The sequence below is a fragment of the Giraffa tippelskirchi genome, chromosome 13, assembly GCF_054371585.1.
Source record: "Giraffa tippelskirchi isolate mGirTip1 chromosome 13, T2T-mGirTip1v1.2.pri, whole genome shotgun sequence".
NCBI classification, from domain to species: domain Eukaryota; kingdom Metazoa; phylum Chordata; class Mammalia; order Artiodactyla; family Giraffidae; genus Giraffa; species Giraffa tippelskirchi.
Window position 1 is genome coordinate 20729514 of NC_137287.1, and position 13462 is coordinate 20742975.

General features: G+C 46.2%; 1 protein-coding gene across 1 annotated transcript in view; it reads left to right on the forward strand.

Moving 5' to 3' along the window:
- Positions 1-147: 147 nt before the first annotated feature.
- The window catches only part of EARS2 (glutamyl-tRNA synthetase 2, mitochondrial), a 28222-nt gene continuing 14907 nt past the window's right edge, over positions 148-13462 (forward strand). The window contains exons 1-2 of the mRNA XM_081554513.1: positions 148-293; positions 2645-2800. Of these exons, the coding sequence (XP_081410639.1) occupies positions 155-293; positions 2645-2800 (295 nt within the window). The 5' untranslated portion in view covers positions 148-154. The remainder of the gene's footprint in view (positions 294-2644; positions 2801-13462) is intronic.

Consider the following 13462-nt stretch of genomic DNA (forward strand, 5'->3'; position numbering starts at 1 on the left):
GGGCCGCAGTCTTGGGAGGGGGGCGTGGGCTTGCAGTCTAGGAGGCCGGCGCCTTTAAGGGGCGGGGTTGCGCCTTCTGTGGCGGAAGCGGATTGGCTGGGAGGAGTCCCGGAAGTGATGCACGGAGAAGCCCACGTGTGCGATGCCACCCCACATGGCGGTCCTCCTGAAGAGGTTGCTGCATTCCGGGAGGTCCCCGGCTGCCTTGGGCCGCCGCTTGGGGCGACGCGAAGCCAGCCTGGGCACTGATCCCGGGGCTGCGGTGCGAGTGCGGTTCGCCCCCAGCCCCACAGGTAACCTTGGCGGACGTGACGCTGCAGGCCGAGGCCCACCATCTCTTGCCCGCCCCCCGAACATTCCGAACGAATCCCTTCCGGTGGAGTCGGACTGGCGGGGCAGTGAGACCTCATTATACGAAGATAGAAATATGTTTACGAGCGAAAATTATTCGCGTTGCCAGGAATTTCGTGCTTATTGTACTGTACCATTTCTTTGGGTTCCTTTTTTCTTGTGTATTCAACAAATGTTTATTGAGTACAACCTGTTCTAGGCACTGAGACGCAACGGCCTTGGAGAAAGTAGGGCCCCTGCTCCCAGGAAGCCTACCCTGGTAGTGACTGCTACAAACATGTACAAAAATAGCTGTAGTTTTAAACAGTCGCATGTGTCATGCAGGACGTGAAGCAGTGTAGGGGACAAGGGGTTAGGTAGGATGCCCAGGAATGTGTTGCTGAGGAGGTGCCATGAGAGTTGAGAACCAAGTAACAACCAGCTAGGTACCTGAAGCCAATAGAAGGAACCTTCTGGACAGAGGAAACTGGATGTACGTATGTCTTGTGGTTAGTGTTGGAGCTTAGCAAGCCAGAGTGAGGCAGGGACCCATTGTGTACCCTAGTGGCCTCCCCACTAGTTCCTTAAATTCTTTTCCATCTGAGGCAGCCTCCTACCCTCTTCACAAAAAGCACACCTCTCCTCAATTTCTGGGTCCCAAAGCTACCATTGTAATGAGATCCCAGCTGCACAGGATGACAAGGATATTTCTTGCCAGGCACTATAGTGTAGAGCCTGGTCCTCAAACCACCCCTGGGTTTGACTGGCTTTTGATTTCCAGTAAATTAAGATTAATACTTTTATAAAATCCATATGAAGAAATTACTAGAAAATGGAAACTCAAAGCATACAAAATATGAGACTTTCTATTGAGTTTAACAGATGTAAAATTATTCTGTCAAAATGCTCTCAGTTTCTAAGCGGTTACTTGCTATTTCTGTAACTACTTGGTTGTGAACTGCCGACAGTTTTCAGACAAACTCTGGTTTGGGTGCAAAGGCCTGGGATTGTCTGGGTGCAGATTTCTGGCCTTGCCACTTGAGCAGAACATTGAACCTCTGAGTTTTAACATCTGCCAAATAGGGCTGTTAATAGTACCTGCCTCATCATTTGAGCTAATCCAACTGAGGCACTGGAAACGTGTGCTACCTCATGGAAAGCACTTAACAAGCAGAAGCCTCCTTTATGATGTTCTTGTTTCCTTGCTGATTTGCTGGAACAGCCCATATTGGCAAGGCAATTGACTACAGACAGAAGAATATAGATCATTGTAATAGCTAAAATTAATGGTATACGCTGATCAACATTTATGCCTCATAGCAATGTTGCAAGGAAGGTTTCTATTTTTTGTTGTCAATTTCTCTTAACAAATTAGGAAATTGAAGCTCACAAAAGTCAAGTGGAATGTCCAAGGGGAGCAGAATTTGAATCAAGATCTATAAGAGGTCTTGGTTTCAACTACTCGACCTGTGTTTTCTATCTCGGGAAGCTCTGGTTTTGTGGTGTCCTTGCAATAACTAGCTGAACGTCACCTATATAATCAGTGTTGAGCTAGAGTCTGCCTGATCCCAGAGGAGCGTTTCCTGTCTCATGCAGGCGCTAGTACCAGAAGATGCAAGTGAGCTCATTGTGAAGACGGGGCTGTGACCTTGTCCAAAGAAAGCAGGGTAAGGGGGGAAATGACAGCCCTGGGAAAACTGTTTAACTATTCATTCAGGAATGATGAAAAAAGTAAAGTCTTTTAAGAGTTTAAACTTGGCTGGAGAAATACAGTGGAATTGAATATTAGTTTTCGTTAGTATCTAAAGGCAGCACTTATTAGAGCGTCAAGTAGTCAGAATTCAAGATGTGTGATGTGGTTAGTCCGTACAGTGCATAAAGGGTATGTGCAAAATGTAATTATACAGTGTTTTCAATTAGCAAAGTTTTTTTTTGCCCAGGGACCTCATTGAATTTGCATAAATGAAGTGCATATGTGAAATGGCTTCAGTGACAAACCGTCTGTTTCCCCTTTGGGTGAACCTTGGTCTCAAGGCAAATCTCAGAGTGGAACGATGAGTGCGGGGGGGGGAGAGAGCTGGAGCCATTTTACAAAATACTATGCTGCAAAACCTGGGTGTTCTTCCACTTCCAGGATGAGGGTGAATGAGTCAGCCACCCCAGTCTTCTTCTGTGACAGTCTGACTGCTGGAGAGATGGGACAGGGAGAGCCATTTCCTGGGCTTTGATGGTCCTTGGGCCCTTCTATCACAAGCAGAATTGACTTGCCCTTCATCTTCCCCATCTCCTCTGAGCTGTCCTCTTCTTCCATCAGGCTTCTTGCACCTGGGCGGCCTCCGCACTGCCTTGTACAACTACATCTTTGCCAAGAAGCACCAAGGGAGCTTCATCCTGAGGCTGGAGGACACGGATCAGACCCGTCTTGTGCCTGGGGCAGCGGAGAATATTGAGGACATGCTTGAGTGGGCAGGTGAGGCTGGCAGGGAAAGGACCCTTCTCCAGGGAAGGAGCAAGGTTCTCCCAGGTGGCACTAGTGGTAAAGAACCCATCTGCCAATGCAGGAATCACAAGAGACACAGGTTCGATCCCTGGGTCGGAAAGATCCCCTGGAGGAGGGCATGGCAACCCACTCCAATATTCTTGCCTGGAGAATCTCATGGACAGAGGAGCCTGGCCAGTTACAGTCCACAGGTTTGCAAAGAATCAGACACGACTGAGCGATTTAGCAAACCAGGAAAGGAGAAGGAGCCTGAAGGTCTCATGGGGCCCATGGTGGAGAACTTGGAGTCCCCGGAGGAATGGGTACATTTGTGTTGTCTGGGGGGCAGGTACCACCCAGAAAGATACTGAAGCTCTCCAGAGGAGGGAGGGAAACTCCAAGGCTCTTCTGAGATTTTTGTTTTTATCTCGGAATCTCACCCCTTCCTGGGAGCAGGCAGGAAAAACAGGCCAAGTGGAAGATGGACTGGGAGGCTCCAGGGCTGTGAAGAGCCTGAAGAAGTGCCAGCTCTTTTTGGCCATGTGGGAATCCTGGCCCAGCTCCTCAAATCCAGGAGGAGCCAGATCACCAAGGTTTTTTGTTTTCATTTCATTTTTGATGAGTCCTTCCCATTGTCAAATCTGAACGCAGATGAACACATTGTATGAGTCAGACAAAACGTGTGCAGCCTCTTAAGTCGGCCTCCCTGTGGGAAGTGTAATTCTGCAGCCAGCTAAGCTCGGGGAGGACAAAGAGGAGTGTGTGTGTGTTCCCAGGTCAGTTGCTGCCTCCCTGTCAGAACAGGTATGACTAGTTACGCTCCCTACGGGAAGATGCCCCAAACTCCAAGACTGTCTCAACAACGTGTGCTCTAATCTCGTAAATCATTAACTAAACTATGGGTCACTGAAGAGCAAAAACTGATTTCATTTCTGTCCTCTACTGTAGAAGATTGGAACAGAAACTCAGTCGAGATTAGCTGAGTGAAGGAATTTATGCACCAAGGTCTCTTACTGTGGTCCAGGTAATATTCGGGCATGAAACCAGGACCCTGCCCTCAGTAAGTAGGGGAAGACAAACAAACAAACAGACTGAATTCTAGGGACTTCCCTGGTGGTCCAGTGGTTAAGACTCCAAGCTTCCAGTGCAAGGGCACGGGTTCCATCCCTGGTCAGGGGACTAAGATCCTGTATGCCAAGTGGTAGGGCAAAAAAAACACAGGTGAGTTCATCACCTGTTCATAGTAAGGAGTTCATCCTTACTATGATATGAAGCAGTGGTAAGTACTGTAGAGAAAGGGGTAGCAGGTGAGCAAACCAGCAGGGAGGGGTGGGTGCTCTTTGAGATAGGACAGACTTCCCCAAGGGATGGACAGTAGTGCAGAGACTTGCATAAAGTGAGAAGTTGGCACCGTGGTTGCCTAGGGGGAGAAAGCTCAAAGCCCAGGGAATAGCAGATGTAAAGGCCCTACAGAAGCTTAGTGCTGGGCATATTTGAGAAGCCACAGGGAAGCCAGAGTGGCCCAAGCACAGTGAGGAGACCAGTGAAAGTGAAAGTCGCTCAGTCGTGTCCAACTCTTTGTGACCCCATGGACTGTATAGTCCATGGAATTCTCCAGGCCAGAACACTGGAGTGGGTAGCCTTTCCCTTCTCCAGGAGATCTTCCCAACCCCAGGGATCAAACCCAGGTCTCCCGCATTGCAGGCGGATTCTTTACCAGCTGAGCCACAAGGGAAGCCCAAGAATACTGGAGTGGGTAGCCTATCCCTTCTCCAGGGGATCTTCCTGACCCAGGTATCGAACCAGGGTCTCCTGCATTGCAGGTGGATTCTTTACCAACCGAGCTATCAGGGAAGCCCAAGGAGACCAGAGGACTTGGAAATGTGATGTGAGGACATGGTGGTTGGTAGGAGCTCATGATCAGCCATGTGTGGAGCACGTGCTCCACGTTCCACACAGACTGTGCTGGGATGAGGGTGCTGGGGTGAGCAAGACTGCCTGATGCGCCCTGCCTCTTAGAGCCCTCAGCTTGGCCCAAGGGTATGACCGAAGGGGGCAGGGATCCAAACCCCAGGTGGGTAACTTCTGGATGTTCTTGCTTCAGGAGTCAACCTATAACTTATATAATGTGAAATTCACCATTTCAAAGTGGTCTTCAGTATATTCACTGTATGCTGTATTCATCACCCCTCTAATTCCAGAACATTTCCATCAACTCAAAACAAAACCCCAAACCAGTTAATAGGCACTCCTTGTTCCTCCTTCCCTCCTGCCATTGGCCGCCACTGACCTCAGTTTGTATGGTTTGCCTGTTTAAGACATTTCTTTTTGTGACTGGCTTATACTTAGCGTAAGGTCCACGTATGTTGTTGTTGTTGTTCAGTCGCTAAGTCGTCGTGACCACACGAACTGCAGCACTCCGGGCTCCCCTACCCTCCATTATCTCCCAGAGTTGCTCAAATTCATGTGCAATGTAACCATCTCAGCCTCTGCCACCCCTTTCTGCTTTGGTGTTCAATCTTCCCAGCATCAGGGTCTTTTCCAGTGAGTCAGCTCCTCGCATCAGGTGGCCAAAGTATTGGAGCTTCAGCTTTAACATCAGTCCTTCCAATTAATAATCTGGGTTGATGTCCTTTAGAATTGACTGATTTGATCTCCTTGCAATCCAAGGGACTCTCATGAGTCTTCTCTAGCACCACAGTTCAAAAGCATCAATTCTTTGTCATTCAGCCTTCTGGTCTTCCATAGTGGCTTAGTCAGTAAAGAATCTGCCTGCAGTGCAGGAGACTCAGGTTTGACCCCTGAGTCAGGAAGATCCCTTGGAGAAGTAAATGCCAACCCACTCCATTATTCTTGCCTGGAGAATCCCATGGACAGAGGAGCCTGGCAGGCAAGAGTTGGACTCGAGTGAGTGACTAAACCACCACCACCAGCCTTCTTTAGGGTGCAGTTCTCACATCCATAGATGACTCCTGGAAAAACCATAGCTTTGACTATATGGACCTTTGTTGGCAAAGTGATGTCTCTGCATTTTGATACACTGTCTAGGTTTGTCATAATTTTCCTTCCAAGGAGCAAGCGTCTTTTATTTTCATGGCTACAGTACCATCCGCTGTGATTTTGGAGCCCAAGAAAATAAAAATCTTCACTGCTTTCGTTTTTCCCCCTTCTGTTTGCCATGACGTGATGGCCACCTGGTCCAGATGGCATGATCTTAGTTTTTTGAATGTTGAGTTTCAAGCCAGCTTTTTCACTCTCCTCTTTCATCCTCATTAAGAGACTCTTTAGTTCCTCTTCACTTTCTGCCGTTAGAGTGGTATCTCCATATCTGAGGTTGTTGATATTTCTCCCGGCAATCTTGATTCTAACTTGTGATTCATCCAGCCCGGCATTTCACATGATGTACTTTGCATATAAGTTAAACAAGCAGGGTGACAATATACAGCCTTGATATACTCCTTTCCCAATTTAAAACCAGTCTGTTTTTCCAAGTCCAGTTCTAACTGTTGCTTCTTGACCCCCATACAGGTTTCTCAGGAGACAGGTAAGGTGGTCTGGTATTCCCATCACTTTAAGAATTTTCCATAGTTTGTTTTGATCCACACAGTTAAAGGCTTTAGCATAGTCAGTGAAGCCAAAGTAGATGTTTTTCTGGAATTCCTTGCTATCTGTATGATCTAATGAGTGCTGGCGATTTGCTCTCTGGTTCCTCTGCCTTTTCTAAACCCAGCTTGTATTAATACATCTGGAAGTTCTCATTTCACGTACTGCTGAAGCCTGCTGTTGCTTATTCACTCAGTTGTGTCCAACTCTTTGTGACCCCATGGACTGTAGCTTGCCAGGCTTCTCTGTCCATGGAATTCTCCAGGCAAGAATACTGAAGTGGGTTGCCAGTTCCTTCTCCAGGGAATCTTCACAACCCAGGGATTGAACCTGGGTCTCCTGCGTTGAAGGCAGATTCTTTACCGTCTTAGCTACCAGATGGTAAAGCTAGACTGAAGCCTAGCTTGAAGGATTTTCAGCATAACCTTGCTAGCACATGAAATGACCACAATTGTGTGGTACTGTGAACATTCTTTGGGATTGCCTTTCTTTGGCATTGGAATGAAAACTGACCTTTTCCAGTCCTGTGGCCACTGCTGAGTTTTCCAGATTTGCTGTCATATTGAGTACAGCACTTTAACGGCATCATCTTTTAGGATTCTAAATAGCTCAGCTGAAATTCTGTCACCTCCACAAGCTTTATTCGTAGTCATGCTTCCTAAGGCCCACTTGACTTCACACTCGAGACGTCTGGCTATAGGTGAGTGACCACACCATCGTGGTTATCTGGGTCATTAAGATCTTTTTTGTACAATTCTCCTGTGTATTCTTACCACCTCTTCTTAATCTCTACTCCTTCTGTTAGGTCCTAATTGTTTCTGTCCTTCATTGTCCCCATCCTTCATGAAAAGTTCTCTTGATATCTCTAATTTTCTTGAAGAGATCTCTAGTCTTTCCCATTCTATTGTTTTCCTCTATTTTTTTGCGTCATTCACTTAAGAAGGCCTTCTTATCTCTCCTTGCTGTTCTCTGGAATTCTGCATTCAGTTGGATTTATCTTCCCTTTCTCCCTTGCCTTTTGCTTCTCTTCTTTCCTCAGGTATTTGTAAAACCTCCTCAGAAAACCACTTTGCCTTCTTACGTTTCTTTTTCTTTGGGATGGTTTTGGTCACTGCCTCCTGTACAGTGTTAGGAGCATCCACCCATAGTTCTTCAAACACTCTGTCTACTAGATCTAATGCACTGAATCTATTCATCACCTCCACTGTATAATCATAAGGGATTTGATTTAGGTCATACCTAAATCATCCTAAGATAGGCACAATAAAGGACAGAAACTGTAAAGACCTAATAGAAGCAGAAGCGATCAAGAAAAGATGGAAAGAATACACAGAACTCTACAAAAAAGATCTTAATGACCCAGATAACCATAATGGTGTAGTCCCTCACTCACCTAGAGCCAGACATCCAGTCTCTCAGTCGTGTCCGACTCTTTGCAACCCCATGGACTGCAGCACACCAGGCTTCCCTGTCCATCACCAACTCGTGTCCTTCAAGTCGGTGATGCCATCCAACCATCTCATCCTCTGTTGTCCCCTTCTCCCACCTTCAATCTTTCCCAGCATCAGGGTCTTTTCAAATGAGTCAGCTCTTCTCATCAGGTGGCCAAAATATTGGAGTTTCAGCTTCAACATCAGTCCTTCCAGTGAACACTCAGGACTGATCTCCTTTAAGACAGACTGGTTGGATCTCCTTGCAGTCCAAGGAACTCTCAAGAATCTTCTCCAACACCACAGTTCAAAAGCATCAATTCTTCGACACTCAGCTTTCTTTATAGTCCAACTCATATCCATACATGACTACTGGAAAAACCATAGCCTTGACCAGACGGACCTTTGTTGGCAAGTAATGTCTCTGCTTTTTAATATTCTCTCTAGGTTGGTCATAGCTTTCCTTCCAAGGAGTAAATGTCTTTTAATTTTATGGCTGCAATCACCATCTGCAGTGATTTTGGAGCCCCCAAAAATAAAGTCTGACACTGTTTCCACTGTTTCCCCATCTATTTGCCATGAAGTGATAGGACCAGATGCCATGATCTTAGTTTTCTGAATTGAGCTTTAAGCCAGCTTTTTTACTCTCCTTTTTTACTTTCATCAAGAAGCTCTTTAGTTCTTCACTTTCTGCCATAAGGGTGGTGTCATCTGCATATCTGAGGTTATTGATATTTCTCCCGGCAATCTTGATTCCAGCTTATGCTTCATCCAGCCCAGTGTTTCTCATGATGTACTCTGCATATAAGTTAAATAAGCAGGGTGACAACATACAGCCTTGACATAGTGCTTTTCCTATTTGGAACCAGTCTGTTGTTCCATGTCCAGTTCTAACTGTTGCTCCCTGATCTGCATACAGATTTCTCAAGAGGCAGGTCAGGTGGTCTGGTATACCCATCTCTTTCAGAATTTTGCACAGTTTATTGTGATCCACACAGTCAAAGGCTTTGGCATAGTCAATAAAGCAGAAATAGATGTTTTTCTGGAACTCTCTTGCTTTTTTGATGATCCAGTGGATGTTGGCAATTTGATCTCTGGTTCTTCAGCCTTTTCTAAAACCAGCTTGAACATCTGGAAGTTCACGGTTCACGTATTGCTGAAGCCTGGCTTGGAGAATTTTGAGCATTACTCTGCTAGTGTGTGAGATGAGTGCAATTGTGCAGTAGTTTGAGCATCTTTGGCATTGCCTTTCTAAGGGATTGGAATGAAAACTGACCTTTTCTAGTCCTGTGACCACTGCTGAGTTTTCCAAATTTGCTGGCATATTGAGTGGAGCACTTTTAGGATTTGAAATAGCTCAACTGGAATTCCATCACCTCCACTAGCTTTGTCGCAGTGATGCTTCCTAAGGCCCACTTGACTTCACATTCCAGGATGTCTGGCTCTAGGTGAGTGATCACACCATCGTGATTATCTGGGTCATGAAGATCTTTTTTGTACAGTTCTTCTGTGTATTCTTACCACCTCTTCTTAGTATCTTCTGCTTCTGTTAGCTACAATGAATATGTCAGCAAATTTGGAAAACCCAACATTGGCCACAGGACTGGAAAAGGTCAGTCCTCATCCCAGTTCCCAAGAAAGGCAATACTAAAGAATGTTCAAACCACTGGACAGTTGCACTCATCTCCCATGCTAGTAAGCTTATCCTCAAAATCCTCAAGCTAGACTTAAGCATTATGTGAACGAGAACTTCTGGATGTTCAAGCTGGGTTCAGAAAAGGCAGAGGAACCAGAGATCAAATTGCCAACATTCGCTGGATCATACAGGAAACAAGGGAATTCCAGAAAAACATCTACCTCTGTTTCATTGACTATGCTAAAGCCTTTGACTGTGTGGGTCATCACAAAGTATGGAAAACTCTTAAGGAGATGGGAATACCAGACTTTCTTACGTGTCTCCTGAGAAACTTGTATGAGGGTCAGGAAGCAATTAGAACCTTGTAAGGAACAACTGACTGGTTCAGGATTGAGAAAGGAGTACGACAAAGCTGTTTATTGTCACCCTGTTTATTAAAGATCATATGATGCAAAATGTTGGACTGGATGAGTTAACACACTAGAATCGAGATTGCTGGGAGAAATAGCAACAGCCTTAGTATGTGGATAATGCCACTCTAATGGCAGAAAGTGAAGAAGAACTAAAGAGCCTCTTGATGGGGATGAAGGAGGAAAGTGAAAAAGCCAGCTTAAAACTAAATATTGTATTGATAAAACTAAGATCATGGCATCCAGTCTCATCACTTCATGGCAAATAGATGGGGGAAAGGTGGAAGTAGTGACAGATTCCTTTTCTTGGGCTCCAAAATCCCTGCAGATGGTGACAGCAGCCATGAAATTAGAAGACAGTTGCTTCTTGGCAGGACAGCTATGACAAACCTAGACAGTGTGTTAAAAAGGAAAGATTTCACTTTGCTAACAAAGACCATATAGTCAAGGCTGTGATCTTTCCAATTGTCATGTACGGATGTGACAACTGTACCATAAAGAAGGCAGAGTGCCGAAGAATCAACGCATTTGGACTGTGGTGCTGGAGAAGACTCTTGAGAATCCCTTGGAAAGCAAGGAGTCAATCTTAAAGGAAATCAACCCTCAATACTCTTTGGAAGGACTGATGCTGAAGCTGAAGCTCCAATACTCTGGCCAGCTGATGTGAACAGGTGACTTATTGGAAAAGACCCTGCTGCTGGGAAAGATTGAAGGCAGAAGCAGGAGAGGGCAACAGAGGATGAGATGGTTGAATGGGAACACTAATTCAATGGACATGATGAGATGGTGAGGGACAGGGAAGCCTTGCAAGCTGCAGTCGCAGAGTTGGACACAGCTTGTCGACTGAACAACAACAACAAAAAGCCTGGAGGTTTTCCCTGTTTTCTTCAATTTAAGCCTGAATTTTGCAATAAGGAGCTCATGATCTGAGCCACAGTCAGCCCCATGTCTTGTTTTTTCTAATGTATAGAGCTTTTCCATCTTCGGCTGCAAAGAAGATAACCAATCTGATTTCGGTATTGACTATCTGGTGATGTCCATGTGTAGAGTCGTCTCTTGGGTTGTTGGAAGAGGGTGTTTGCTATGATCAGCATGTTCTCTTGACAAAACTGTTAGCGTTACCCCTGATTCATTTATGTACTCCGAAAGCAAACTTGCCTGTTATTCTGGATATCTCCTGAATTCCTACTTTCGCCTTCCAATTTCCTGTGATGAAAAGGACATCTTTTTTTGGTGTTCGTTCTCGAAGATGTTGTAGGTCTTCATAGAACTGATCGGCTTCAGCTTCTTCGGCATCAGTGATTGGGGTGTACACTTGGATTTACTGTATGTTGAATGGTTTGCCTTGGAAACAAACCAAGATCATTCTGTCGTTTTTGAGATTATACTCAAGTACTGCATTCCGTACTTTTTTGTTGACTATGAGGGCTACACCGTTTCTTTTAAGGAATTCTTGCCCACAGTAGTAAATAAAATGGTTATCTAAATTAAATTCACCCATCCCCATCCATTTTAGTTCACTGATTCCGAAAGATGTTGATGTTCACTCTTGACATCTCTTGCTTGACCACATCTAATTTACCTTGATTCATGGACATAACATTCCAGGTTCCTATGCAATATTGTTCTTTACAGCATCAGACTTTATTTTCACCAGCAGACACATCCACAACTGAGCATCGTTTCCTCTTTGGCCCACTGCTTCATTCTTTCTGCAGCTGTTAGTAATTGCCCTCCACTCTTCTCCAGTAGCATGTCGGACACTTAACGACTTGGGGGTGGGGGGAGTGCTTTTTATATTCTGGTATCATTTTTTTGACTCTTCATACCGCTCATGGGGTTCTCACGGCAAGAACACCGGAGTGGATGGCCATTTCCTCTTCCCGTAGCCCACGTTTTGTCAGAATTCTCCGCTGTGACCTGTCTGTCTCGGGTGGTCCTGCACGGCCTGGCTCAGAGCTTCACTGTGGTACACATGCCCCTTCTCCACGACAAGGCTGTGATTCCTGAAGGGGATGTTGTGGCATGTGTGTTGTAGCGTGAATGAATTCTTTCTTTTTTATGACCAAACAATATTCATTATGCGGAGAATACCACTTTTTGCTTATTCATTCATCGGTGGTTGGGCATTTGAATTGTTTCTACATTTTGGATATGATGAGTCAAATTGCTGTGAACGTTTACATACTATTTCTTACGTGCATCTAGTGGAGTCGCCCTTAAACCCTGGAGCATGTACCAAATGTTGGACTTGCTAACATTAGATCAAGAAGGAACCCCAGATGCAGGTAACCCAGCCCCCTTTCTCTAACAAATGAAGCAATACCAATATCAACAGAACCAGTGATACTGGCAGCCAGGACCTACTGAGAGCTGAGATATGCCAGGCAGGGCGCCAAGCCTTTCCATAGGCTCTTATTCCAGCCTCGTGATGACCCTCAGGAGAAAGGAAATGTTTGTGTGTTATGTGTTTGTCAGTCAGTCACGTCCAACTCTTTGCGGCCCCATGGACCGTAGCCGGCTCCTCCGTCCATGGAATTCTCCGGGCAAGAATGCTGGAGTGGGTTGCCATTTCCTTTTCCAGGGGGTCTTCCTGACTCAGGGATTGAACCCGGGTCTCCTCCATTGTAGGCAGACTCTTTATGGTTTGAGCCACCAGGGAAGCCTAAGTAAATGTTTGTTTGCTTCTTTTTTAAAAGAGGAAGCGGAGGCTCTACAAGGTGTCTTGCCCGGCCTTAGAGCTGGCCAGTGCCTTTGAGCGCAGGCCCCTCCACCTCCAGAGACTGGGACATCGGGTGTGCAGGATTAACCCTGTCCTTGGCTTCCTAATTCATTTGCAAGCCCTCTGAGGGCAGAAACACCACCATCCGGCTCTTCTGTGTCCCCTCTGCCTCTCCTGGAAGCATTTATAAGTGAAATCTATCCTTTGAGACCTGTGGAAACCAGATCTTGGGTTGGGGTTTAGGCTTATAATGGATCACGTTTGATCTAACAGCATATACTGCAGCTTCCGTGTTCTACCCGGAAGCCACTGGGCTGATGCATTTGTCAGCACTGATGCATTTAAGTCTTAGTCACTCTGCACAGTAGACTCTTAGCTCCACTTTTCAGAGGAGGAAATCAAAGCTTAGGAAAGCTAAGGAATGCAAGAGGCAGTCCACATGCCTTAAGAGCATGGACTTGGGACCAGCTAGCCTGGCTTTGAATGTCGTTGTGCCCCGTTGTCCTTGGCCAGGTGACATGACACAGCCTCTCAGTGGTCCTGCGTCCTCCTTACTGGATGGGTGTCACAACAGCACCTACCGGGTTGGGTGGTTTGGAGTCTTAATGGTGATCACAGAATATAAAAGCAGCCTCGCAGGTTCACGGCACCACCTTTTGTCACGGGTAGTCGGGGGCCAAGCCAGGAGTCCAGCTGGGCTGGACGGGCTGTCCCTGAACCTGGCTGCTTCTCCTGAGTCCGCTGTTCCAGGGCAGGGCTGGTTTGTCCCTCTCCGGGGCAAGGATGGAGGGAGAGGATATGCCCAAGAGGGTGTGGATCGTGGAGCCAGTGCACCTCCACGCAACTGCTTAC